This window comes from Mytilus trossulus, chromosome 10 (genome assembly GCF_036588685.1).
Source record: "Mytilus trossulus isolate FHL-02 chromosome 10, PNRI_Mtr1.1.1.hap1, whole genome shotgun sequence".
In the NCBI taxonomy this organism is placed as follows: Eukaryota; Metazoa; Mollusca; class Bivalvia; order Mytilida; family Mytilidae; genus Mytilus; species Mytilus trossulus.
Window position 1 is genome coordinate 25,689,186 of NC_086382.1, and position 27,136 is coordinate 25,716,321.

The window sequence follows — 27,136 nt, forward strand, 5'->3', positions numbered from 1 at the left end:
ACATAAGGAATCCTAATGTGCTCTACTTCCTATGTGCAACTTCAAAACTTTTGGGAAAATCGATCATTTAAGGTTTTTCTGGTCATATCTTTTGTAATTCAGAACGAAAAGTATGAAAAAACTATCCTTTAAGTTATAAATAGCATAGTTACCAGCTAGATAAGAACAATGACAAGTATTTCAGCATTTATTGGGTAGAACACAAATCCAGGGTGCTTGCATAAAGCAGCTTAACTGCATAAAAAGGTTACATTCCAAGGACCACCATGATCAATTTTGATCCTTATTGGCCAAATACTTTCAGCTATCTTAGCTTGTGTTTCCCTTTTAAGTTCAAATGTTCAATTAAGATCTGTGGCATGTTGTTAACCATCTTGGATCGGACCCGAACCTTCTGGATACCCATTTTGACCATGTTTGGTTACAATTTGGCAAGTAGTTTCATAGACTTTCCTTATGGTCCAATGTTTAACTATGTTCCATGCTGGCAGTAATCTTATAGATTGAACCTACCAGACACAATTTTTAAAGGGCGCCATCCGTAAATAGTTGTGATAGAGTTTGGTTCTAATTGGCATATGAAGGAACAGATCTCACAATCCATGCCATACCAATATGCAACCACAAAAACTGTTTGAGGCCATATAAAATGAAGTCCACGATAAAGAGGAAGTGAATGTTTAATTGCTCTCTGATTGCACCCAGGGTATGGCATTAATTGTCCATCAGGATTTACTGAAACTATCCGTCAATTATTTTGATTTTACAATAAGACTTTTCTGACAAAGTATATATTTGATGTTTTATAACAAAAAACCATAGAATATAAACATATTCAAACAACGTATGTGGCATATATCAGTGTACATTAATGAAAATATGTGTATATAATAACGAAAAAGGTAGTAATTCCATGTATCAGTTGAGAGCAAATTATTGACTAATACACAAAATGTGACGGAAGGCAAGTGATTCAGTTCCGTGTTGAAATTGAAGTTTTTTTTCTCATTCTTATTCCATTGATTTCTTAAGGTTTCTTTCATATTTTGGTTCCGAAATTTTTATCACTTATTAGTTTTATGAATTACTATATGCTTAACATATACTGGGATAATCTTTATAACTACTATGAAGAAGAAACTGAAGTTTGTGTCTAAATTTGCAATTAAAATTACCTCAATTTTAAACAGTCCAAACTTCGCAAATTTTATAGATTAGAAGAAAATAAAAAACGGAATAGAATATTTTGACATATAAAATTAGCTCCAGGAAAAACTATTTCCATTAAATTTAAGCAAACATACACAATTTTTCATTTTGAAAAAGGGGGGTTGAAACTCTCCAATATACTACTAGTCATTAAAACGACTTTTTAGAAAAATGTGACCGTACGAAATTTTGACGACAGGGCAAAAACGAAAGAAGACATATTTGTCTTTAAGTTAAGACCATTTTTAGCCGTGTGTTATTTGGGGAGATTAAACTCGCGATCTAGACGACTTTTTACACTTCTGTCACCGCACTAAATCAAACAGACCAAATTCCACTATGAAAATTTGTCCATCTCAAGACATAATTTTATAGATGAGGACAGAATTTCATAGTACATAGTCATGATATATTGTCTTGTTGGACACTATTTCATAGGACAATATTTTGCTTTACATGTGTACTAATTTGATGTCCTATAGAAACGGCACCAAAGCCAATATCAATGAGCACCCAACTTCTTAATGCAAACACATAATTCACAATAAAGCACAAAAAAGTTTCCAGTGAAACATGCCCAGGTTGGTTTTCACATCCAACTATTACACCAAAAAAATCAACAATCAGAAAATGTAAACAAACTCATCCAAATTTCTGTGTGTTGAATAACATGACATTAAAACAAAAGAAGATACTTAAAAAAAATTAATTGTATATTGACACTATTTTTTCCACTTTCAGGTATGCTTAAATTCAAGGAATAAATGTTGCGTATGCTATGATATGGACATAAATGCATTTTTAGTTCCTTGTGCTCATAAGTTTTGTTTTCCTTGTGCCACAAGAGTCAAGACTACAGGACAGCCCTGCCCAATATGCAGAACTGACATTACAAATGTGGGATCACTAGTAAGCAGTGACATGTAAAAATGATGATAGTTTACTGTTGTAGGATTGTGTATGGTAGGATGCCATACATGTTTTCATGAGGAATTGATATCGTCTTAAGCTCACTTGGTGGCATCATTAGTAAGCAGTGAAGAGTAACAATAATAATGATTGTAATGTATGAAAGGATGTCATACACGTTTTCATTAAAATTGATATTGTATGTTTTGTATCGTTGCATGTCCAAAAAAATGTGTTTCCTGCTACCTCACTTTAAAAAATAGAGTCGGTGGTTCGCCATTCCATTTTATTTATTTATTTTTGACAGCTGATGTATCTCGGTTAAATTCATGATTACTCCTTATCTGATTTCATTTTCATAATCCTAAAAAGGGCCATTTGCACTAGTGTGACCTAAATGGAGATGTTTTTAACATGATTTAGAGCCCCTCAGACATTTGTTTGTATAAATTTTTCTCATCGATTGGCTCTGTCATCATCATTAACTTGCAATTTACAGAAATCTTCTCTAAAACTAATGTGCCAAATTTAACAAAACTTTGCCACAACCATCAGATCATGAGGGTATCTAGTTTAAAACAAGTGTCTGATAACCCTTCCTGCCAACTCACATGGCAGAGATGGATAAAAATAGAACATACAGGTTACTTAAAAATGCATTTTTATGCCCCACCTACGAAAGTAGAGGGGCATTATGCTTTCTGGTCTGTCCTTCTGTGCGTCCGTTCGCTTCAGGTTAAAGTTTTTGGTCAAGGTAGTTTTTAAAGAAGTTGAAGTCCAATCAACTTGAAACTTAGTACACATGTTCCCCATGATATGATCTTTCTAATTTTAATGCCAAATTATAGTTTTGACCCCAATTTTATGGTCCACTGAACATAGAAAATGATAGTGTGAAGTTCAGGTTCAAGTTTTTGGTCAAGGTAGTTTTTGATGAAGTCAAAAAGTCCAATCAACTTGAAACTTAGTACACATGATTCCTATGACATGATCTTTCTAGTTTTAATTCAAAATTAAAGTTTTGACCCCATTTTCACGGTCTACTGAACATAGAAAATGATAGTGCGAGTGGGGCATCCGTGTACTACGGACACATTCTTGTTTTGGCTTATTTCTCTGAAACAATAGCATTAAGAGCAAATCTTAAGTTAAAATGATCATCAGGTCAAGAGCTACCCTGAGACTACTAAGCGAATCCTTTAACCTGCTGTTGAGTTTCTGCTCCTGAATTGGTCATTTTAAGAAAATCTATCAGTTTTTGGTTAATTATTATCTTAAATATTATTTTTTTAATAGATAGAAATGACCTGTAAACAGCAAATATATAGTCTTTACGCTGAGTGGCAGCCTAACATGTAAAATTGCTCTTGGGCCTGTAAAAATCATATCTACAGGCCAACAGAAACTAACAAAAAAAAATCCAAAATTGAGCTCTCAGGGCCTGTAGATTTTACAGTTCATCCTGACTGGCAAAAAAGTTTAACAAAGTATGATCTAGAAATAAGTACAATTGACCAATTTAGGAATTATTGCACTTTATACCGGGTAGTCATTTTTTTCTGATTTTTTGCAATCGTTTACAAAATTCTTCTCCACTTAATTTACTGGGCTAAATAGAATTAAACTTAGCCACATTTTTCAAAAGGGTACCTTGATTCAAAAAAAAGATGACCCTACAAACCAATTAAGATAGCCGTCATGGCTAAAAATAGAATAGGTCATTAAAGCATTTAAAAATCGAAGGTAAAATAGTAAAAAAAAATCAAAATCAAATGGTCACAACTGATAACTGATTGTTGGAGGGACTTGCTATCAACCATAAAAGTTTACGAGAGTATCCATCGATTGCCCCATGTATAGCTATGCCGTAGGGTTTTAATTTATCGTAACCATCGACATGAATCAGATAGTTTGGTCCTCTATTGTAGTACACTCTCCTTCGAAGAACTCGACGCGATCTGTTGAGTACACCCTGTTGGTCTATTGTTCTTAAGCAAAGCCTTGCTCTTGATTGTGTGACGCAAAGTCCAAAGCCTATATTCAGAGTCCTCCACATATACCTGTATCCAACATTAGACAGGCCATTACGGTGTAAAGCCAGGATTGTCCTTACAACTGTAGGTAATGGCGACTGGTTGTTACGCCGTCTGATATTTAATCTTCTCTTAAGTCTTTTTAACATGGAACAACTCATGAATGTTCCGTGAACAAACAAAAGAAATCCACATATTTGAAGGGACGTGTAGCATAATTGATGATAGTATTGGACTAGTTCAGGCACAGAAGCATCATCGCCTGGGTAAGGTATTCCTGTAACGTCATGATCAGCAACACAAAGGAGACAACAGAGTAACTGAAACATAAAGATAGAAATTACACGTATGATGTAATGATAAAATGAAAAATCCGATTGGCTTGATATCTAAATAGGGTGTTCACTGTGATGTCATCAGCTTACTATAAAACTACTAGGAAATGCGCTGCGCCTTCACATTTAATGGAATACGAAATGGAAAAATACACAGTAAGTTTTGACAATCCAAAATAAATCTTCATGGCGATATTTATAACATATTTCATTTTTAAATTTACCCGTTATAGGTATCAGGTATAAGCATATGATATTTTTACATTTGAACATGTTTTCATTTTCAAACAAGAGGACATATCTTCTTCCAGCATATTGCAATCGAATAAACATTTTAAAAGTCATCTGATGCCTAAACGAATTTATTTTGTTTGGTTGATTTTTGTACCATATCTTAAAGAAACAACGAATAGTGTACCTAATGAATAAAATTTGTTATGAAAAAAAGATGTTTCAATTTTTGCTAAATTTGTTGTAACATCATGCCTCCTTAAACATGATATCTAGTTCTTTATCAATCATTGACTAATTTATAAAATTTGGTCGCATATTGTCAAAGTCAATCAACCATAAAAACAAGGCCAAGATCAAATTACAGGTATCAAAATGACATCCCCTGGTAGTGGGGAACCTCCTTGTCTAATATCATCAACCTAAGTCAAAGCTAAAATTACACTTCAGACTATCATCCCCTTGTAGTTGGAGACGTTAATGCCAAATATTATCAACCTTAGACTCCTATTTCTTGAGATATGGACTTAAGCAGTAAACTCGGTTGCAAAAATGACTATTAAATTTCTTCAGGGTCATTCAAGCATTTAAAATAGGTCAAAGATAAATGGCGCATGACTGACTGGCAAGAACAATATGTAGGAAATCTGCATCCTAAATATAAGAACCTTACTCGTTATGCTTCACGAGATAAAGACATCAGCAGCAAACTTGGTTGCAATGTTAACGCCATATATTCACCGTCGCCTGTAAAACCGTACCTACATGTCTCGCTTTTACTGCGCATGCTAGACAAAATATGAAGAAAACTTTATATCATGGTTCACTATATTTTTCGCTAGAGCCGTGTAAATGTGTGCTCATTTTTCCTATTTTGGTAATCCTTTATTTTTTGTAATTTTTGGCCGTTTAAGGTGCAGTTTTTACAAAATAAATCATAATACAGTATTAAACCTTTTTCATACTTTCCACGAAGATGGAGCTGATTAGTCTAAATGAAGAAAAACATTATAAAAACCATACAAGAAAGTTTTGACAAATTTTGTTTGTTTTTAAGCCAAAGTGTGTTGATTTGATGTTCGATGTCAGCAACATATTTCTTTGTTTTACTTTCAACATTACCTTTAAAATATTGCTTGCTTCCATAGTCTTTGACCATTTATTAGACGGGCAGGTGACCAAGCAGCTGAAATAGACGATATTCTTTCAATTGAAATGTTTAATGAATAGCAAAATCTTCTAATCGGTCAATATCAAAATAAAGTGAACACATATTTCGTTTCGCATCATGCTTTTCTACCTGGCATTAGTGGCGAAAGCAGGGGGTCCGGGGTTGGAACCCTCTTTTACATTTATTTGGAAGATCAATGCAATTGAATGGGGACATATAGTTGGAACTCCCCTTTATCGTGGACTAGGATCCCCATACCCAACCCTTATAAATGACAAGATCCACCCTGCTAGTTGTGAATCAAATTATTTGTTTAGATTACTAATTTTTTTTTGCTTAGCTGTTATGAATTAAATGAGTCATGGAGATTGATCTACAAAGGACTCTGAAAGGCGAAAGAGAGGGACCATTCAGTTTTTTTCCATTTTTCATTGACAGTCGTACAGAGCGGGTAGTGTACTTGTAATGGGATGGTGGGGAGAGGGGTGAAACCCTTTAAGTAGAATATATCTTTAATAATAGCAGACGTCTTACTCTAGATCTTATCACAGGTCACGTTAAACTGTAACTTTTCAATGCCCTTTCATTCAAACAATAACGTTTTTTCTCCCTATGATCTTTTTCATTTTGTGTTCAGTATTGCTTCATATTAAAATATAACGCTAAGTCTCCAAAGAAAACAAATATAAACTTACTTATGACTCGTTTCCACTGCTCCCGCTGATGTTGTTGCTGTCGATCTCCATCTTTAATGTGTCAGCACAGGAAGTAAAATACGGACCGTGGGAATCTGACCGTGAGAACGAATAAAGTTAACATCAAATAAGCAAGTTGACTTAATTAATAAACAAGTCGACTTCTTATTTTATGTCATTTACATTTTTATTAACAAGTCGACATCGTAATCAAAAACTTTTTCTTTATCATTCCGACAAGTTGACTTCAATATGATGATTTAATATCAAATAAACAAGTTGCCGACTTAATCAATTAATAAGTTGAATTCAACGTGTCGACTTCTTATTACTATGCTATTATATTTATATCAGCAAGTCGACATTGTAAAACAATTTTTCTACATCATTCCGACAACTGGACTTCAACTTGATGATAAGATTCCAGCTTATAACACACAACTTAACTAATAATTCCGACTTATTAGCAACAAAATAACTTTACAAGGGGTGTACCATATGCGCTTCCATAACAAAACGCATCAAAATCAAAACGAATGGACAATAGTTTAACTTACTGCAAAACAATTGTCCTGTTCCCTAGTATCTATGTTAAATCGCAATGAAGTGAATCGAAGGAAGCGCACGGGAAGCGATCCGCTTGCTAAATAAAAACAGGAAGATCAGCGAAACCTTTATCGCATAGTAAGCTATGAAAGAATCCGGAATGACATATAAAAGAACACATGCGGGAAATCTTTCAATCTAAATGTCGAAAACGACGACGCCATTACTCAATAAAGTTGTGAGATGTGGTGTGATTGCCAATGAGACAACTAGCTAGCATAGTTTAGATAAAGAGGATGTTAACAATTATAGGCAGTCGTACGGCATATGACAAATCATATAGTCGGCTATAACAGACCACCACGTGGAAATGTGAAACAATTCAAACGAAAATGTATCGGCCTTACTTAAAACAAAACAATTTTCAAAATCAGATATGAAACACATGATCCAACGACAACCATTGAACTACAGGCTCTTGACTTGTGACAAGAATATGAAGAATGTGGCGGAGTTAAACAAGTCACTCTGCGAGCACACAGCCTCAACTAAAACCTGGGACTGCCATGTCACAGCACAACAAAAACCATAAAAAAGCAGTTGTAGCTGGATAACTCAGTAGATCGGTATTACTAGCCGATAGAATTTTATCAAAATACGACGAAGGTCTCGAAGAGTGGGCTGATCCTCATCAACGTGAGTCACCTTTCGTTATATTCCTGAAATTACAAACCCAGTGATTTGGTCGAATGCGGTAAGTTATCCTCGAGGAAAAGCTGAAGGAATTATGGTTACGACAATTGGAACATACATTATCCCTTTTTTATCTGTAATTGAGTGCGATATGATTAAAAGTGTTCCATTTGTTGACAATCAGGTTGATTTGTTTTGAGCCTGAATCATTAATGTAGCGGAAGTGAGACAAAACAAATCTTTATTCTGTCGTCGGTATTAATGGCGTCGCGTCTTCATTGTTTAGATTGTTATGTTTCTCTTTTTTTTTCTAAACATTTATCATGTCGGGGTCTTTCATAGCGTACTATGCGGTAGTGTTTAATCTCAGTGTTGTAGACCATATTGTGACATATAGCTATTTACTTCTCAGTGATTTGGTATGTTTTGGAGACATGTCTGATTGGCTATCATAGGTTACCGTACGACCTTCAACAATAAGCAAAGCCAATACAGACTAGTCCACTTTAAAAGACCGCGAAATGATAAATTTAAAACAATTAACACGACTAAACTATTGGACTTATTATTGAACAAAAAGTGAACGAAAAACAAATATGTTACACATCAACAAAGACAACCACTGAATAACTGGCTCCTGACAGTGGACAGACACATACGTATAGAATGTGGCTGCGTTAAACATGTTAACGCGATCCTAACCCTCCCCTAACTTGCGATAGTGGTGTAACATTACAATATAAGAATGAACTATAAAAATCAATTGAAAAAGGCTTAACTCATCAGATGGATACAAATAGAAATAATACACATAGTGGGCATGACCGGGAACTTGCATTGTATATCCCAACAACAAAAAGACACGAAGTACAATTCTGAGAGTTTTGTTTTGCAGTTAATAAAACTTTTTTTGTCCTGATAATTTTGTAAATCTCCGTTTATGTTATAAAGCATGTATCTTTGTATTTGAGTTAATTTTTTAGATCAAGATAAAGCATCTACAGAAAAAAAAATATTTTTTAAATCTTGTATGTGACAGAAATATAAACCTTAGAGCGTCAACAGCAATCTCAGGCGAGACAGAGGGTTCTGTGGAATCCTTAACGAATTTAGTAAAAAGAACAAAAAATAGAAGTTAGAATAATCTTTAACTTTATTTTCCGCTATAGAGATGATGTTCTCTAACTTTTAAATCAACACGATTTGGCAGAAGCAATATAATGTTTCTTGGACCATTCTTACATCAATTGGCTCATCTTTTTAATTACAAATACAGAAAATCAAACATGTACAAATGTTTACCAAATATTTACTATCCGCCATGATTATTATTATGTTTTATATAGATCGTGTCATCATTAAGAAGCGTAATTACAGTATGCAATGTCTCCGTTGAACAATGGATTCGAAATTAACCATGTCCTGGACATCTGTAATTAAAATCAATTGCAATAGCGACAATGGTTGCTACCCTACAATACCGTATTTACACTATAGAAAATTCAAATAAGGTGCAGAAAAAATTGTTAATCTGAAATGTATCCGTAACCTTTACTCATCCAAAATATTAGAACTTGTTTTATTTCATTTGAATCAACTTTTCATTTGTTAAAAAAAATAAAAATAGAAAAGTTCGGTTCTCTGCTGGTAAATGTTATTCAATTTTTAGCTTAAGAATGTCAGTTTATTGTGAAACACACGCATCATGCACATGAATTACTACAAATACCAAATGAGAAGAAAATCAAAAAAAAAAAACACCAATTGTTCAGAGAACAATTGAAGGTCTTTCCATCAAAACAATGTATTTTGATATGAAAGTTGTGAAACTAAGGGTGCAATCAACAGTTTTTTTCTATGACGTCACATTTTTAGGGACCATGCATAAGTGACCCTTAGTGGTGGACTGATTAATAAAGATACTTGTATAAAACTTGATATCACTGGAATCAGAATATTCTCTAGTTTATAATGAAATAAAAATAATGTGTACTTTTAATATATTAAAAACATTCCATCCAATGAACATGGGGGAAAAAAGCTCTAATTTTGACAGAAAAAACTTGAAACCAGGTCATGTGCACAGACATGAAGACATGATCCATGCACATTTTTCATAATCAAAACTGTATGAAATTTGTAGGTTTTTACCTGGCCTTTCAAAAAAATCTTGTTTCAGGGTACGGTTTCCTGCTCCGAAAAGAGCTACAGTGGCTGCAAATAAGTTTTCAATTTTCACTGCCAAAAAAACAGGATGTTTACAAAGTTGTCTCCCCTCAAAACATGTAAAGTTAATTTAATTTTTAAAAATATTTCAATCATTCAACCTGTTTTAATTGAAAGCTAATTAACTATTTTTTACAATCAAACACAAAAAACATGATACTTTTGCACCAATTGGGTTAATAAACAGGGGTTTCCCTCCATGGTTATTTTTAGTCAGGGAATAACCCCTAGTTTTTTTTATACGAAACTGTTTATAGCACCCTTAAGGCAAAACTTTATATTCAATATATTAAAATTTCTTAGCTTTTCTTAATCTGTACACTATACCGATTAAAATGATGTCTTACTTTAAGGATTGTGACCACGAATAGTGATAATACAGCTCTTTTCTCATGTCGCGTAGTACTGACATATTGGCCAGTGGCAAACAGTTAAACCAGCTAATTCCAAACATTTCCTGTATCTCATTTTCATCAGTTTTACAAAGAAAATAATTCATAAAATAGGGTTTCTTTTGAATAAATAGAATAAAAACTATGAAATAAGCATGACTAAAGTTACTTGAAATATATTTTGTCCCTAGTATTATGTGAACTAAGTTATAGCTGAGTTGAGAAAAATATGGAAAAAGTGTTTTTCTTAGGAATGGCACATGTACCTTTAAGACTATAAAAAGTACCAAATATATAATATAATGAATTAAGATTTATGTCACACTGATCAGTAGTAAAGGTCAAAGTAGAAAATATCTACACTTTAAATGTGCAACCTATGGTTTCAAATATATGAGAGATTAAATAAAATATCATGACGTCGCAAAAAGATGCAAAAAACTTCAATATTCGCGCAGAGTCTGGTTTTCTTATTTCTGGTTGCTATGTACAAATCTGTAATATTTGCATTAAATATACCAAACTGATGCTTTTAAATTAAAGTATACATGCCGTACAATATTTTTCAGAATTATTTTACTCCATTCGCATGCACTTTTCTATGCTAAAACATCACTATAATATATATTTGTCCCTTTAAGGGTGCAATCAACAGTTTTTTTCTATGACGTCACATTTTTAGGGACCATGCATAAGTGACCCTTAGTGGTGGACTGATTAATAAAGATACTTGTATAAAACTTGATATCACTGGAATCAGAATGTTCTCTAGTTTATAATGAAATAAAAATAATGTGTACTTTTAATATATTAAAAACATTCCATCCAATGAACATGGGGGAAAAAAGCTCTAATTTTGACAGAAAAAACTTGAAACCAGGTCATGTGCACAGACATGAAGACATGATCCATGCACATTTTTCATAATCAAAACTGTATGAAATTTGTAGGTTTTTCCCTGGCCTTTCAAAAAAATCTTGTTTCAGGGTACGGTTTCCTGCTCCAAAAAGAGCTACAGTGGCTGCAAATAAGTTTTCAATTTTCACTGCCAAAAAAACAGGATGTTTACAAAGTTGTCTCCCCTCAAAACATGTAAAGTTAATTTAATTTTTAAAAATATTTCAATCATTCAACCTGTTTTAATTGAAAGCTAATTAACTATTTTTTACAATCAAACACAAAAAACATGATACTTTTGCACCAATTGAGTTAATAAACAGGGGTTTCCCTCCATGGTTATTTTTAGTCAGGGAATAACCCCTAGTTTTTTATACGAAACTGTTTATAGCACCCTAAGTTTAAAATGTCATTTCAATCGTCAAATGATAGCTTCTAGTACGCTGATTCCAAAAATATATGGTTTCCGTACATTTTTTTTTAAATAAGGTAGATAATTTGTTACATCCGGTTGGAAACATTATACCTACGATTATATTTGAATATTGACTTGACACTGATTCCAAAAATATCTGGTTCTATATACTTTTATATTGATAAAGTACAAAAAAATAGCTACTTCCGGTTTACAAAAGGTCACCTCCGGTTGTTTTTTTAAGGTTAAATGGTTTGATATATTTATCCAAAAGTTTCATAGCTGTATCATGTATACATATAAAATAAAAGCAAGGTCAAAATCTAGAACGTCAAATTAAGCTATGACCTTGAGTTCAATTTCAAGGTCATGAATTAAGGACCTCAAATCAAAAGACCATAGGTCTTAATTTTATTTGGTTAATGAGTTATATCACCAAACGCGTATTTTTAAATACAAGAGGGAAGAAAACTCCCTTTTACATTCAACGTACCTTTGCAATAAAAATTTATGTGTTATATGTCGCAACTAACAATTTAGTAAAAATAATTTGTTGATATCTTAAACGGTCTTTGGATATAAGTGAAAATAAGCCAAATTCAAATATTAGAATATGACCTTGACCTTTGACCTTGACCTTATTTTCATTCTTTTGGACCAAGGACCTCAAATCAAAAGATCCTAGGTCTATATCACTTATGGTTTATAAGATAGAAATGCATATCACTTATATCAGATGCATAAGGGGAAATAACTCTCATATTGAGCGGTCATATTGCTTCGGTCAAAATAGGACAAATCATGCGAAGGATATAACGAGTAATTTTGTAAAATGAATTTGTCGTTATCTTTTACGGTTGCGAAGGAATTGTGAACACAAGGAAAACAGTGTTTGGGGAGATAACTCCTACAAAGAAAAGTATTCAGTTAAGCAGGATAAATCTGAAAAGCGCATAAACTGTTCGATATCATATACCAAATATCAAAGCAACATATTGCGAAACAAATATTTATCGCAAGAACAAAATTAGGCGGAAGAAAAAAAAAAAATCAGAAGAAAAACAATAGGTCTTTCCACAGAAAAGTGGAAAGACCTATTAATACATTGACTCGACACTCAATCAGAGGCATAGTCAACGTATCAAACACAGTTCTAACCTATTAGAAACCTTTTGATGCAGTTTGGTCAAGGAAATGTTTTAACAACTTATTTAGACATTCTAAAACATCACATTGATCTTTAACATTAGCATAAACACGACGGGTGTCACATATGGAGCAGGATCTGCTTACCCTTCCGAAGCATCCGAGATTACCCCAGTGGGCGTTTAGTTTTTAATTTTCTATGTTCTGTCGTGTGTACTATTATTTGTCTGTTTGTCTTTTTCATTTTAAGCCATGGCGTTGTCAGTTTATTTGATCTATGAGTTTGAATTTCCCTCTGGTATCTTTCGTCGCCACTCTTTCAATAACACAATGCTTCCGTTCTAAATCGTATTTCTCTTCCCCATTTGTTTTGTGCATTGAGAATTTAAGCAATATGTAATGGCTATTTCGTAAACCATCAAGGTTAGTCCTTCATTGTCTGCTGTGTCTAATAGTCAATATAATACTCGGTGCAGTCTTAGATCTAGAAGCCATTTACATTACGTTACTCTAACAACAAATATTTAATAAATTTAACGGCCGGTATTAGAAATGCTGTCACTTAGATATCCATTTTCCATGACAAACTGCCTCCTTAAATCACATTTTGGGATTTGTAAGATAATATTTAAGTCCTTTGAGTATATTTGTCAATGAAAAATATTTACATCTACAGACAAACAAGGACATTAATGGACAAGAGCAGGAAAATTATATTATTTATTGGCGACGCCGGGATCCCCACTGACCAGTGTTTTTTGTTGTTGTTATTCAAAATTATTGTCAAATGATTGTATGAAGACCTTGATCTTCAACGGAGGGTATATTCTAAGGCTATCTTTTGATGGCTTGTATACGAATAAAAAAAATATTAATGGATGAATATTATGTCAATCTCCAAATGCCCACAAGAAATTTGCCTGTAAGACAACACAATTTATATTTTTGATTTTTTTCTTGCATATTTGCATTTTGGCTCCGAACCTTTTGTATTTAATGCAAATCTACACACACTATCAAATTAACACATTTAAAGATAGTTCCTTCAGATTTCAATACAGGTGTCTGAGCGTAACTCGTACATACATTTTGTTACAAGATGTGTTTACAAATTTGATCAAGTGTGTAAAATTAGTTTTATTTTTGTGTTGCAATTACAGCCTTACTCATCTGCAGTATAAAAATCATATTAGATCAATGAAGAAAAAATAACAATTTTTGAATTTGTCACAAAACTGGTGAATGCATCAGTTAAACTGCCCTCACCACATTTTTAAGCGTCATAAAAAACAGCTTATATTTTGTCATGATATTAACTAGCATAGTACATAGAGTAACAGATACGAAACTCTATAAATTAAGACTTTATAAAGTATAGTGAGAATCGCTATCTGATCACTCAAACATAGATTTGTTTGCTGATTTTTTTTCAAAATCGCATTACTTGACCTCGCATATTTGTCCATTCTATATAATTCGCACTCAATAGATGCGCGCTATTATTTCTAAATTTACAGTATCTATCGACCCTTTTCATCGAACTATAAACTTACACAGCTGTCACTGGTAACAGAACATGACCATTAACACAATATACATGCACGCAAGAGTAATAGGCTGAAGAGATCAGTTCGATGTCTGTTAAAAAACAAACTGTTTGTGACATTTAGTCCCTTGTCGTATATATATCGGACAATTGTTCTGTCACAAGCAATCAAGTATGCAGTCTCTTTAAGATCTCGAAGAGGGATGAAAGCAGTGTTTTCTGATAAAAAAAAAGCTAATATCAATTTACCTTGATCTTGAAATTGATTTGCATGGAGACTCCTTGTTAATTTTTTCTCACAACAATGTAAATTGATTTTGACCCCGTATTTCAGAAAATAAATGGATTCCTCAGAAAAATTGTCCCTTCGGAATATTAACGAATGGAAAGGTAATGAACGTTTAAAACAAACTTCAGAAAATTATTCGAAATGACAGACGTTTCGAATGGCACTTAGTCTCATCTTGTATAACACTGTCATGAGCGAATGAAATAAGGACAGATATTTGTAAGTCGACATTCAAGGACAAGCCACAGTTCAAATACAGCAGCTAATCCAAAAGATGATCGCGGAAAGGTGGTCTTGATTTGACACAAACCAGGTTCGGATTAAAGTTTATATCTTCTTTAAGTTCTGTTTATTACTACATCAGGATCCCTTTACGCCTGTATAACCTATCAAAGATAAAGATAAACCTTTATATCAATTTTGATTGTATTCAAGCATAACTTATCTATGACTTTTCTGTTAATTGTGATTTGATCTTTTCCTTCAATTCTAAGAATTCATGCAAATCCTGTTTTGTAAGTATCTTAATTATGCTTAATAGACTTAGTACTGTTTAACGGGTATCTCTTCGCCGCTACTATGGGCAATGTTTTATCTATTTCTTTGCGTTCCGTTATATCATTAAGGGTTTTTTCCCCTACTATGTATATTTTCCCGGGTTAAGTATTTGCACGGACGGTTTCGGTTGAGGGTATATAAGGAATGTGTGTGGGTCTGTTTAATCAATGCCACGTGTGTTACAAAGTTAGAAAGGACGTGTTATGTTCTAATTCGTAACCTCAACCGAACATAAAACATTTATCAATATAATACAAAACTCTCACATGGGAGTAGCCACTTGCAAAAGTCAAGTGCATTTTATTCAGGTAATAAGTACACGTAATTCATTTTATATCAATGAAAATTATGAAAATTGTCTGTCTCTAACTAGCACTGCAACATCAATATTTGCGACTCTCCTTGGACTATCAACCTGTAAATAAATAATTTTCATAATTATTTATTTGGAAAAAAGCATCTAGAGCACTTGACTGCAATGACTCGAATGACTTTAACTACTATCAAACCACCCGTGCATAAAAATTTTCCCCGCATACTTTATATATCCAATCAAACAGACCTTTCTATAAATAGCATAAACACATGTTCCTTACCAAACAAAACAAACTGTATCGATATATTGATAAATATAATTATTATATATTCCAGATTGCGTGAGCTTTCCCTTCCTACCCCTCCAGCTAGAAATAGCTTTGTACATTTGGTGCTTATGTTATTATATAACACTAGAACACACCCGTGATATCGCGAGTCCGTGAATGAATTAAAGTATATAACTATGCGCAATCTTTATTTTAGTATTAGTATTGTCATCGGATAAAGTCATGCCGATTATAAGATACGCAGTTTTCTCTGCTTTCAAATCTTTCTGTTTGAACCCGTCGAACTGGAACTTATCAATTATTGGTAATATTAACTATTTGGAAAACAAAAGGTCCTGGAATGGAGTATTTTTTAATCAACAGCATTGTCATATATTAGTTATAAATTAAGTTGAATTCTTTGATTCGCTGTTTTATGTCATACATGTCCACTAACAAATAGAAAACTGTACCTATACGCCTTATTTTTAGTCCAGATTTGTTATCTTAGAAAGTCTTACTGATAAAAATACTACAAAAGGTTACAATTTGACAATTTAGGAGTGTCACTTTGTGATTATGACCCGTGTATATAGCATATTAATCCTAAATACACCGTTTGGTGGTGCGCCTGTCAGATGCGGAACGTACAGATAAGGTAATAGGAAACAGGTGAATATACTATTGGTATCGGTATCGGACTCGACCCGGAACTTTTTAATTATTGGCAATATTAATTACGTGGAAAACAAAAGGGCCTGGAGTGGTGTAATTTTTAATCTACACCTTTGTACTATATTAGTTATATGTTAAGTTGAATTCTTTGATTCGTCGTTTTTACGTGATGACGGCTGACAAATTGGACCTCGTAATTTTAGTATTATAGATGTTGTTTGATTGTTTTTTTGTTTGACTCGTATATTATTTTTAATTTATGCGATCTTTTTAACGAACGTACAACCTTATTTCTTGTTTGTTGTTTATTTTAGTTAGATCAGAAAATATTTATTTTAGTACGAATGAAATGAGGTAGAAAGAAAATAAGTAGTAATATATAAGCCCGATAGTATGTTCCGAGATGACCAGAGCAACGTCTAAGTATCAAATGATCTGCATAGCATATTATTTACAGTATATAATGTTGATTTAGTGTACAAATCGATTTGTGTTCGTCTATAGTTATATTTTGTTTGTTATATGCATGCACCGTTTTAAATATGATAAGTTCCTTCAAGGATGCCAAGTATAATGTATGACTTGCCTCATATTTAGCTACGCATATTTCAATAATTAGAAATTATTCAATTTCGAACCAAATTATTAACGTCTAGATCTGCTTTGCTTTAAATTATATTTATTCTATTTTTTCCGATGTTGAAATTCATTTATGAAGTAAAGTTTCTTTGTTGTAATATAGTTGAATATTTTATAAGGAATCAATCTAAGAAACATAACTCAAATTATTTTTTAAAAACGAAAAGGTAAAAACAAATATAGTTTAAAAGCAACATATATAAATGTTTCAATTGTACATATAACTTCTACTTTTAACAGATTGTAACAAAATAGCAACACTGATGCCTTTTAAAAGCCAACGGTCCTACTTATTGACAACTGACTCATGTATTTTTTAGTCCAAAGCAACATGTTTACCCAGTGATAAAGGTAATTCATTTTCTTTACTCTTCACTTAATGTTGAGACGTTAAATATTTCTCTTCATGACTATGCAATCGCATATAAGATATTTTACTTTAAATTTTCTGTTAGAAGTCCTTTATGAAACAAGTGTTTTCTTTTTATCAGTATTTCATCTCTTATACTTCCTCTTTCTTTTTTTCTCCTTATTGTTATTAACATAATATTTTCTTGATTTTGATTTTTTACCTCTAATTCTGTTTTTCACCAACGAATTTTAATTAAGTACCTGTCGTACATGTAACATCGAACGACAAACAACAATATGATGTAGGTGTTTAAAGTACAAAATTGTAAATGTCAAACATAAGTGTGTAAAGTGTATAAGACTATAGTGTGAATTTAGTGATATTTTACATGATTTAGAATGTTACACTATTTGATCGCATGTCTTTCTGTGTTATGAATCTTGTGCATACTTCCCTGGGTATTACAATGTAAATTATATTTAGATGGTTTTTTTCAACAAATTTATGTCATGTCTTCAAAACAGACTTGCTGATATATACTAGTAGATCAAAATGCTGATTTAGTATCCAAAGAGCTTTAGACAAATAGATGATGCTCTTTAACGTAATTGCAATTTCTCCTGATTTTGATCCTGGTATCTGTTCTGCCGCAAAATTATCATGCCAAGATATACAAAATGCATTTTTAGAATGAAGGAGATTTTAATGGGTTTTTAACACAATAAAAACATAAATCTTGAACATGTTGCATGTGAGTAACCAAAAATAGTACTCATACCTAACATTGTTGTTTTGTGTAGCCGTATGAATGAAGCGTAAACAAATTGAAATTTACAAGTAATACTGTAATAGAATAAATTTAATTTATCCAGCCGTAAAGAAAACAAGAACTATCTTAAAAAAGAATACAGACGTATTTAACTTTAAGTATATGTTTTAACAAAAAACCCGGAAATCTCACATGCGTAGTTGCGTTCTAAAAGTCATGTACGTTCGAACAACAAAGTTTACATTTGAAATTATATAATTGTCCCGAATAAACAGCTGTCATGGATGCACAGAGCTATTGGAGAAACACTTATTTTAATAAAAATATAAATCTTTGTAAGATCTAGTTCAAGTATTTATAGTTTTTCACTTGCTTTCCATCACAATGAAATTAACGAGCCGTTTTTCAAACACAACAAAATCACCCACCATGACAGCATTTTGTCCAATCACAGAAAGGATTTTCGAGCATGGGTATTCTGTTGCCATAGTTAAGCGTCCTTAAGTTCAAATGGCACAAACCGAAACTGTACCGACTACGTCGGAAAAATGTTGTCATTTCAAAACTTGCACAATTCCGGATGATATGGCGCAAAAATCATCAAATCTGTCCAATACGTGTTGAGTAAGTCTCAAAGCTTTGTGTATATGGTTTTCCTATTCTTGCAAAAAGAACAATTTACTTCTGAATCGAATTATCGAAACTATGATCAAAACTTCAAGCCTTGTAGTAACTGCTTATGGAACCGGAAAATGCAATGGCGTCGCACATGTGACATGCGTTCTTAGCCTTGGAAGGAACATTAACTATATTAACCGGACAGGATGGCCACATAGTTAAAACGTATCGATATACTGGAGATTTGAAGTATTTGCTAAGTACGTTTGTCACATATGTAATTGATTGCGAACAATTCCCTTTCAATAAGCTGCAGGTAAAGCAGGTAACCAGGCTTTGTTTTGTTGAGTAAATGTTGAGCGATGCATAAACAACAGGGAACACAACAATTTTCAGAAAAACGCCTGCATTTTGCTAGCTATAAAACCAGGTTTAATCCACCATTTTCTACATAAGAAAATGCCCGTACCAAATTAGGAATATGACAGTCGTTGTCAATTCTTTTGATGTGTTTGAGCTGTTGAGTTTGTCATTTAATTACGTACTTTCCGTTTTTAATTTCATCGGAGTACGTTTTTTTGTTATTTTACTTTTCATTACGTTTTTTTGTTTGTGTCGACATATATTTTTTCTACAAAACATTCTTATTGATTTCAACGAGAACAAGGTGGTTTAAAACATGTTTTTAAATCATAACAATTGGAAATTCCTATATTCAGGGGTTGCTAAGGTTTTCTACGGAGCTCATTGTTAATCATTCTGAAGTGTTTACAATAGTTTTTTGTTGACTATTTATTGTTTTGAAATAACTGATACAAAAATCACTACGCGAACGTGAAAAACAACAACAAAGCAGCATCGTATTTCCGTTATTTTTAGCCATGGTGTTATCTGGTTTTTTTAATAAATATTTGTGTCGAAATCTACTTAGTTATCATACCTGAAATTTAATATTGCTACGTAAACTGATCATATAAGTTTTTCGTTTTAGGTTAAACATAGAAAGTGTATACATATGGTATACTTCATTTAGATTTATTAATTTATCCAGGCGTAGCTGAAGAAATTGTTGTCATTCCAGAAATTACACATTTCAGCATGATAAGACGACACAACTGTCACATTTGTAGTAAGAAGACCAATGCTTGTTGGATAAGTCTTCCAGCTTTGTGTATATGGTTTTCCTGTAATGGCAAAATGGACCATTTCCTTCTGAATTGATTTCTCAAAGATTTGATCCCCTTTTGTAGGTTTGTAGTAGCCGCTTATGGAGCCGAAAAATGCAATGGCGTCCCACATATGGCATGCGTAGTGAGCCTGGAATGGAATACCAACTATGTTGACTGGCTGGTATGGCCAAAAAGTTAAAATGTATCGATAAACTGGAGATTTGAAGTATCTGCTGAGTATATCTGACATAATATTATTGGGACAGGTGACTCTTAGATCTGACGTCATTGTTGTGTATTGGTAAGCTCCGCTTTCTACACCATCTGGGTACAAGTCTAATGCTTTTGAAGAAATATTTCCAGGAAATGTGTCGAGATACTGGTGGACGTATTTGTGATAGGTATCCCATGTCCAGCTGTTTAAATCTGAATGTGATGGCTGAAAGTCGACCTCCTGACTGGTTGTACCTTCAAAACATTAATGTATGAAACGTTTTGATAAACTTTTGTTGTCTATTCTTTTCGTAAACGGATTGATTTAATGCTATAAGAGTCATTTCAAATGTTTCGAATGTTTATTTGACTAGTGAATTTAAGGTAGATTCCTTTTGGTATTCACATAAATCATCAAAATGCGCATATTGTGCTGTAAAATTGTTACCATAACTAACATTTTCACAATTTTAACTTTTAACTATATAATGCTATTGTGCAGTTCTTATTTAGTTTTCAAATGGGGTAATTTTGGGAGTTTCGTCTACCAGGTATTATGGATTGAGGATGGAGAGTTGTCTCATTGGACTCGTACCACATCATGTTATATCAATTTAAATATCCAAATTGGTCACAATTGGGCAATTTACACATCAGAAGACTATTCTTGCATCTATTCATATATGCATGTAGATGTAAGACTATGATCTAACATATGAAGTTACGTGCCAACAATTACGGGAACGTCTATTCCTTTTCCTTGCTTCCACATTTCAAACGGTGGTTCGGGTACAACGTATCCTGGAATTAATTATTCTGACTTTATTTACAACAAAAATAATAATATACATGTAGTTTAACGTAATATATCACACTATCCTTAATATTAATCTGAAAAGATACTTTTTGAAGATAGGCAATGTTTTGTTGTTTGTTTATATGTTTGTGTGTGCGTATTTGTATAATATTATTATCATCCGTCGATCAATTATTTGTCGATTTTTATCGCAGTATGTGTATTTGAAAGGTGCAGAGAAAAGGCTACGATTATTGTTACTTTGGATAGTTAAATATTTATATATATCATGTATGACACATCAATCTTTTTTTAAATTTTTAATTGTATGGTTATTACATATAGGAGTATCAAACAATTGTATTTAAATTCATTACAAAAATAAAAATAAAATTTCACAATGTTCTTGTAAAAAAAAGTTATAAATTCTTATAGGAATTTAATGCGACTGTCATGAACGTGGGAGTTTTGGTGCTAAAAACCAAGTTCAATTCACCGTATTCTACATTTGAAAATGACTGTACCAATATAGGAATATGACATTTGTTTTCAAATTTGTTTGATTTGTTTGATTTTGCCATTTGATTAGGGACTTTCCGTATTAAATTTTCCTCGGAGTAAAGTTCAGTATTTGTGTGATTTTACTTTTTCCAATTTGAATTCGAACTAAACAAGTCGCTGGTATTGTTGTTGGATACGTTAAATCTAAGTGTGTCTACATTAAAGTTATTCGATAGCTTTTTTTATAAACTAATGGCGCTGAAAACGTTTAACATTTTTACCACTGAACGTTGAATAAAAAATAAAACAATCTACCAATCTCAATCAAATATCTATATATTGTATCATTGTATGTTTGGCTACATTATTCAAGATGGAAAGATTTGGCTTACAGTAAAATTTAGACTCACCATCCACAATACAAATAGCCCCATCAAAGTAGTTACGTACTGGCAAGTCCATTTGATCCTTCATCGCCCAATAGGGATAAACGGTCCATGGAATTGCATGAATAATGTCATCTGCTGGTACATTGACCAGACAATGTATATCGGAACAGCCAGTGTTGTTCAAAAACACTAAGTTATCTTTGGATGCTTCTACTAGGGTTTTATTGTAAACAGGTGACGCACTCATCATCCATGCGCGATGAAATAGTCCCTTTGACAATGGAGATGCAAGGAGACCGATAATACTAGTTCCTCCAGAACTCTGACCAAACACGGTAACCTTAAATAAAAAATATAGGAATAATAAATCAACTTGACTAGTTTTAAGGAATAGAAAAGAGTGCAAAATACGACATGTTATGTTCCTGTACGGTTATATATCCACATATGGTAATATCAAATAATATGAAAGTATTCAATTTGAGCTATTACCAGGGGTCGAAATTGGCGCTGGTCCGGTGGTCCGAAACCAGTAGAATTTGTCTCGGACCAGTAGATTTTGTCAGCTGGTGGTCCGGCGGAACAGTAGAAATTTTTCGTTAAAATCACTAATTGCAACTCTATCTCGATTTGTTTAAAAAAAAATAAACCTGAGAAATTATTTTTAGGATACTGGGGTACAATTTTTAAAGTATTTAATTAATACCTCAGGTAAGCGCACTACACAACAACACAAAATGTAGAAATTTTTGGATGGAGTTAAAACGCCGGGCAAAAAACAAATTAATAAAGCGACTTTCAAAGGAAGATTTTTCAAACTGACAAAAGGAAACGCAAATATAAAATATCCTTGGAAAAAGATCTCGATTGGTTAAATTGTAAAGTCGATCGTAATATAATGCATTGTAAAACATGTGAACAATTTGCAGTGACAGACCTAGATAAGAAATGTATTTTTGAAACGGAAGCTTCAAATTTTAAGTAAGATTTTGTACTTGCTCATGAACAAACAGAACAGAACAAAAATCTAATGGAAGAAGAGGAAAGCAGCTGAGGAAAATAAAAATAAACATCTGTCATATGTTTAAGTGGTTATCAAATGAATGTCATTTTTGCAGGACCAGTAAATTTTTAGCCGGACCAGTAGATGTTAAGTCCACTGGTCCGGCTGACTAGTACACTAATAAGCTTAAATTCGACCCCTGGCTATTACTCAAATTGAATACTTTCATTTTATTTATTATTTAAAAGAAACACTTAAAAGATGTGATAGAGTAATTGTATGCCCATTTTGTATTTCGAAATATACAAAGTTCCATGTTTCAGTAAATCTCCATTAAAGTGTTTTCATTAATAGTATTGTTTTATTTTTAATGAGAGGTTTACCTGAAACAATTTAGACAGATCAGTTTTGTATTTTCTTCTAGAATTTAGACTAATGCAAAAAATCTTAGGTAAACCTGTAAAAAAGCTTAAAAACTACATGTATAAATCTGCCTTGTCATGACAATTTTTTATAATAATTATGTATTTTGAACTTCATTTACAACGTCTTCTCTCTAATCATGCTAATAAGACCAGTTTTTTTTCCAGTCTCGGGAGAGATCTTTATACACAAGTATATGGTTGTAATTTGGTAACTAGACATTACACAATTTATAAAAAACTGAAGCATGACCTTTAATTAACTTACCCGCATTCTGATTTTTGGTGACTTTTTAAAAATTCTTTAACGCCGATTAAATTGTTTTAACTTACCAAATCAGGGTTCCCGCCAAAGTTTTTGATGTTCCGTTGCACCCATTGAAGTGCTAGTTGCTGATCCATAAATCCATAATTACCAGACGATCTATGTGTCGACCGAGCTGTCAAAATATCCAAAGCCATAAAACCAAAGGCATGAAGACGATAGTTCATGCTAACATAAACGACATTTGTCGAGTTTGCGAGTTGTGCAGTTGGGCTGTAAGTCGGCCAGTTTCCATTTGATAACTGCAAACTTCCACCATGTATCCACACCATAACTGGCAGATTAGCGCTGGAGTTTAGCGTCGGCGTCCATACATTGAGATAGAGACAGTCCTCACTACCTATAATTTCGCTTTGATTGTCTGGATTTCTTTGTATGCACGTGTTTCCAAATGTTGATGCATTGAATGTTCCTTTCCAACATGTCCCGTCATTTTTGCTCAGGGCCTGCGGAGGAGTCCATCGTAGATCACGTAAAGGTGGAACGGCATATGGTATTCCCTTGAATAAAAAAGCTGGGGAATTTATTCCTAAAACAGGACCACAATCTGTTGATACCACGGCTGGTGGTTGATGAGAAACGGCGCCGTTACTCACAGCTATAGTATATATAAGATATATTACTTTAAATACTTCCATTATGATTTGTAACATATCTATATTTATAGATTACTGACCTGTTATCAGGAAAGTAGTGTCACAGTTATTTATAATCTCTCCGCATGTTATAGTGCCTTTGTCAAGGTTGAAAACTTGTCAGTAGTCGTGTTTTATGGATTTCCTTTATTATATTTTTTTATATAATTTTATTAATTCTCATTAAACATTTACAATGTGTGTGTGTCAATACAAGTTTAATAAAACAACACACAACAAAATTAAAAGCAAAATAATATACGAAAGTATATCCAATAGGCACAAAAACATCAGTGATCAATTTACAATATTACAATATTCAATTTCCTGCTACAAGAAGACTGCTGTCCTAATGAACTATTAATAAAGAAGTCAATAATTCTAACATGTCTATGGGAAGCGGGGTTTAATATATATAAAATAATCATTTTTGATCATCAGGTAAATGAATAATCATCATTTAATTGTATATCATTATAAAGTATTGTGTCTGATATTTTCGTTTACCTTGCAATGGAGAATAAATGAAATTCATCTTCGATGATATTGCAGGCTTAATATACAGCTTTGTTCTCGAGGAATTTTAGTGTAACGACCATTTTCTAATCAAAGACCAGACCATGGTCACTTATACGAAGTTTAGTAAAAATATTTCTGATGGAAAAATCATTGAACACTAAGTAAAAATATGCTTCAAGTGAAGATTTTAAGTTTCTATGCAGAAAAAGTTTGCTACTTTCGTATTTTTTTTTATTTTACTTTTATATAAATCTTGTATAATAGTCATTTATTTCCTTTTTACTTTCTGATTATAGATTACTTACATTTGTGATATACAAATGGCCGCTTTTTCTTGGAGGCTGTTGTCTAGTAAGACATTTTTAACATATGTATACCAAGAATATACACCTTGTAAATCAAGGGATTTTCCTCAGAAAAAAAGTATCTGTACATAAGTTGTATAATGAAAACTATCTATTTAGTTATAAAAAACATATGCATATTTTTTTTTTATTTGAGGTTTCTTATGACTTTAAAGGCCTCTTTTAATAATGTATTTAAACTATCAATATTTAGTCTAGAAAGGTATAAAATAGATTGAGTTGTAATAAAATGTTCGACTTGAAGTCTACCTAGTTCCAATCCTATATATTTGATAAGGTTATGGTTCTAAGAAGGTATTTACAAAATGATCACAACATAAATGTATATATATTAGGGAAATGTGGTATCGTTATAAACAATGAGACAACTATCCACCAATCCTATATACATTTCGTAAGTCATTTTCAAATCTTCAAAACGAAAAAAACATTTTGTATTATATTGGTTATACATAACGATTTTTTGTACACTGAGAAGTATCACCTTTATCTTTTCAATATGTTTGATATACAGGTATTATATTCTGACCATGTGAAGGGAAAGTAAGAGGGTCTGAATAAGGAGGTGGCCTTTATTTCTGTAACATTTTTTAGACCATTTTCCCTATTCATTATATGTTTTGCTCAATTTCTCTATAATGGAAGTGTGTTAACTTTTAATTTAAAAAACAATAAGATTGTAGCGATATTTCCTTCTTTTAGAGAGGGAGATTTGTAGTTGAACCTCCTTGTGTTTTTAGTTAAATCAATGATGAATAATAACACATTTTCAATTTTCAAATGAATACACAACCACTTATAAGTTAGTTAGCTAACAAAAATAGCAGGTAACTTCAGCCCACTGTCCACAATATGGAAGACTTTTGGGGTCATGCTTATTTCAAGGAGAAGAAATAGGGAGATTTCACCTTACTTTTCAACAGTTTAGAGATATTTAACAACCCACTAAGACAACAAGAGAAATGTTCAAAGGGAGATGATCCAATTTCATTAAACAAAAATATTATAGGCTATACAAGAAACTCATCATAGATACCAGGATTGAAATGTAATATTTAACTCAGATACGCGTTTCGTCTACAAAAGACTCATCAGTGACGCTCGAATCCACTGTTGAAAAAGCCAAATAAAGTACGAAGTTGAAGAGCATTGAGGACCAAAAATTCCTAAACGTTTTGCCAAATACAGCTAAGGTAACCTGTTCTTGAGATAGAAAATATTACGCCTTTTTTTTATTTGACACACTATATATATATAGTAATGCCAGCAGCTACTTATTTCACAAAAGCAAACACACACCGAATGGAACATATGTTATTTGTGTAACCTTAATTGCACAAGCACAAACAGGTAGTTTAGAAATAATGGCATAACAATTACTTCATCGGTATAATTGATCTACTGAAATAGAGAGTTCAGAATATATAAGTAGTTCGGAATAAATCTGGATTTTCTGTTTCAGCATAATCATGACAATTTCACTATCCCATCAAATTCGATTATATAAAGTGTCGTTTGTTTTCTCTTATTTTTGAGTGTAAATTCACATTGCGATAAGACGTGTCACGGTACTTGTCTATCCCAAATTAATGTATTTGGTTTTAATGTTATATTTGTTATTCTCGTGGGATTTTAATTGTCTGATGCTCGGTCCGTTTCTGTGTGTGTTACATTTAAGTGTTATGTCGTTGTTCTCTTATATTTAATGCGTTTCCCTCGGTATTAGTCTGTTACCCCGATTTTGTTTTTTGTCCATGGATTTATGAGTTTTGAACAGCGGTATACAACTGTTGCCTTTATTTATATAGATGTTTGCCAAAATGTGCATGTTTTTTTTATCACAGATTTAAGATAATCACATACCGTTTTTT

At 32.6% G+C, this 27,136-nt stretch overlaps 2 protein-coding genes across 3 annotated transcripts; both read right to left on the minus strand.

The window, feature by feature from the left end:
• Positions 1-3,886: 3,886 nt before the first annotated feature.
• On the minus strand, positions 3,887-6,766 carry LOC134687789 (uncharacterized). The gene is made up of 3 exons (XM_063548245.1): positions 6,584-6,766; positions 5,840-5,903; positions 3,887-4,471 (listed from the first exon to the last, which is right to left on the minus strand). The coding sequence occupies exons 2-3, from the start codon at positions 5,861-5,863 to the stop codon at positions 3,887-3,889; spliced, it is 609 nt and encodes a 202-aa protein (XP_063404315.1). The 5' UTR covers positions 5,864-5,903; positions 6,584-6,766.
• Positions 6,767-19,769: 13,003 nt separating this feature from the next.
• LOC134687099 (para-nitrobenzyl esterase-like) lies at positions 19,770-24,490 on the minus strand. Of its 2 annotated transcripts, XM_063547084.1 has the most exons (4): positions 23,755-24,490; positions 22,018-22,336; positions 21,040-21,111; positions 19,770-20,565 (listed from the first exon to the last, which is right to left on the minus strand). In XM_063547084.1, the coding sequence occupies exons 1-4, from the start codon at positions 24,397-24,399 to the stop codon at positions 19,967-19,969; spliced, it is 1,635 nt and encodes a 544-aa protein (XP_063403154.1). In that variant the 5' UTR covers positions 24,400-24,490; the 3' UTR covers positions 19,770-19,966. The 2 variants fall into 2 exon arrangements, with proteins under 2 accessions (XP_063403154.1, XP_063403156.1); XM_063547086.1 differs by lacking the exon at positions 21,040-21,111.
• Between the last annotated feature and the right edge of the window lie 2,646 nt (positions 24,491-27,136).

What these genes read in the sequence shown, in the direction of transcription:
- LOC134687789 (XM_063548245.1), bottom strand. Translation starts at nt 5,863, where the DNA reads ATGGAAGCAAGCAATATTTTAAAG. An exon ending in AAGCAAGCAATATTTTAAAG is followed by an intron (nt 4,472 to 5,839) that starts GTAATGTTGAAA and finishes TTTATGTTTCAG; the next exon opens with TTACTCTGTTGTCTCCTTTG.
- LOC134687099 (XM_063547084.1), bottom strand. Translation starts at nt 24,399, where the DNA reads ATGTTACAAATCATAATGGAAGTATTTAAAGTAATATATCTTATATAT. An exon ending in GGCTATTTGTATTGTGGATG is followed by an intron (nt 21,112 to 22,017) that starts GTGAGTCTAAAT and finishes AATTAATTCCAG; the next exon opens with GATACGTTGTACCCGAACCA. An exon ending in AGACGTTCCCGTAATTGTTG is followed by an intron (nt 20,566 to 21,039) that starts GCACGTAACTTC and finishes AATGTTTTGAAG; the next exon opens with GTACAACCAGTCAGGAGGTC.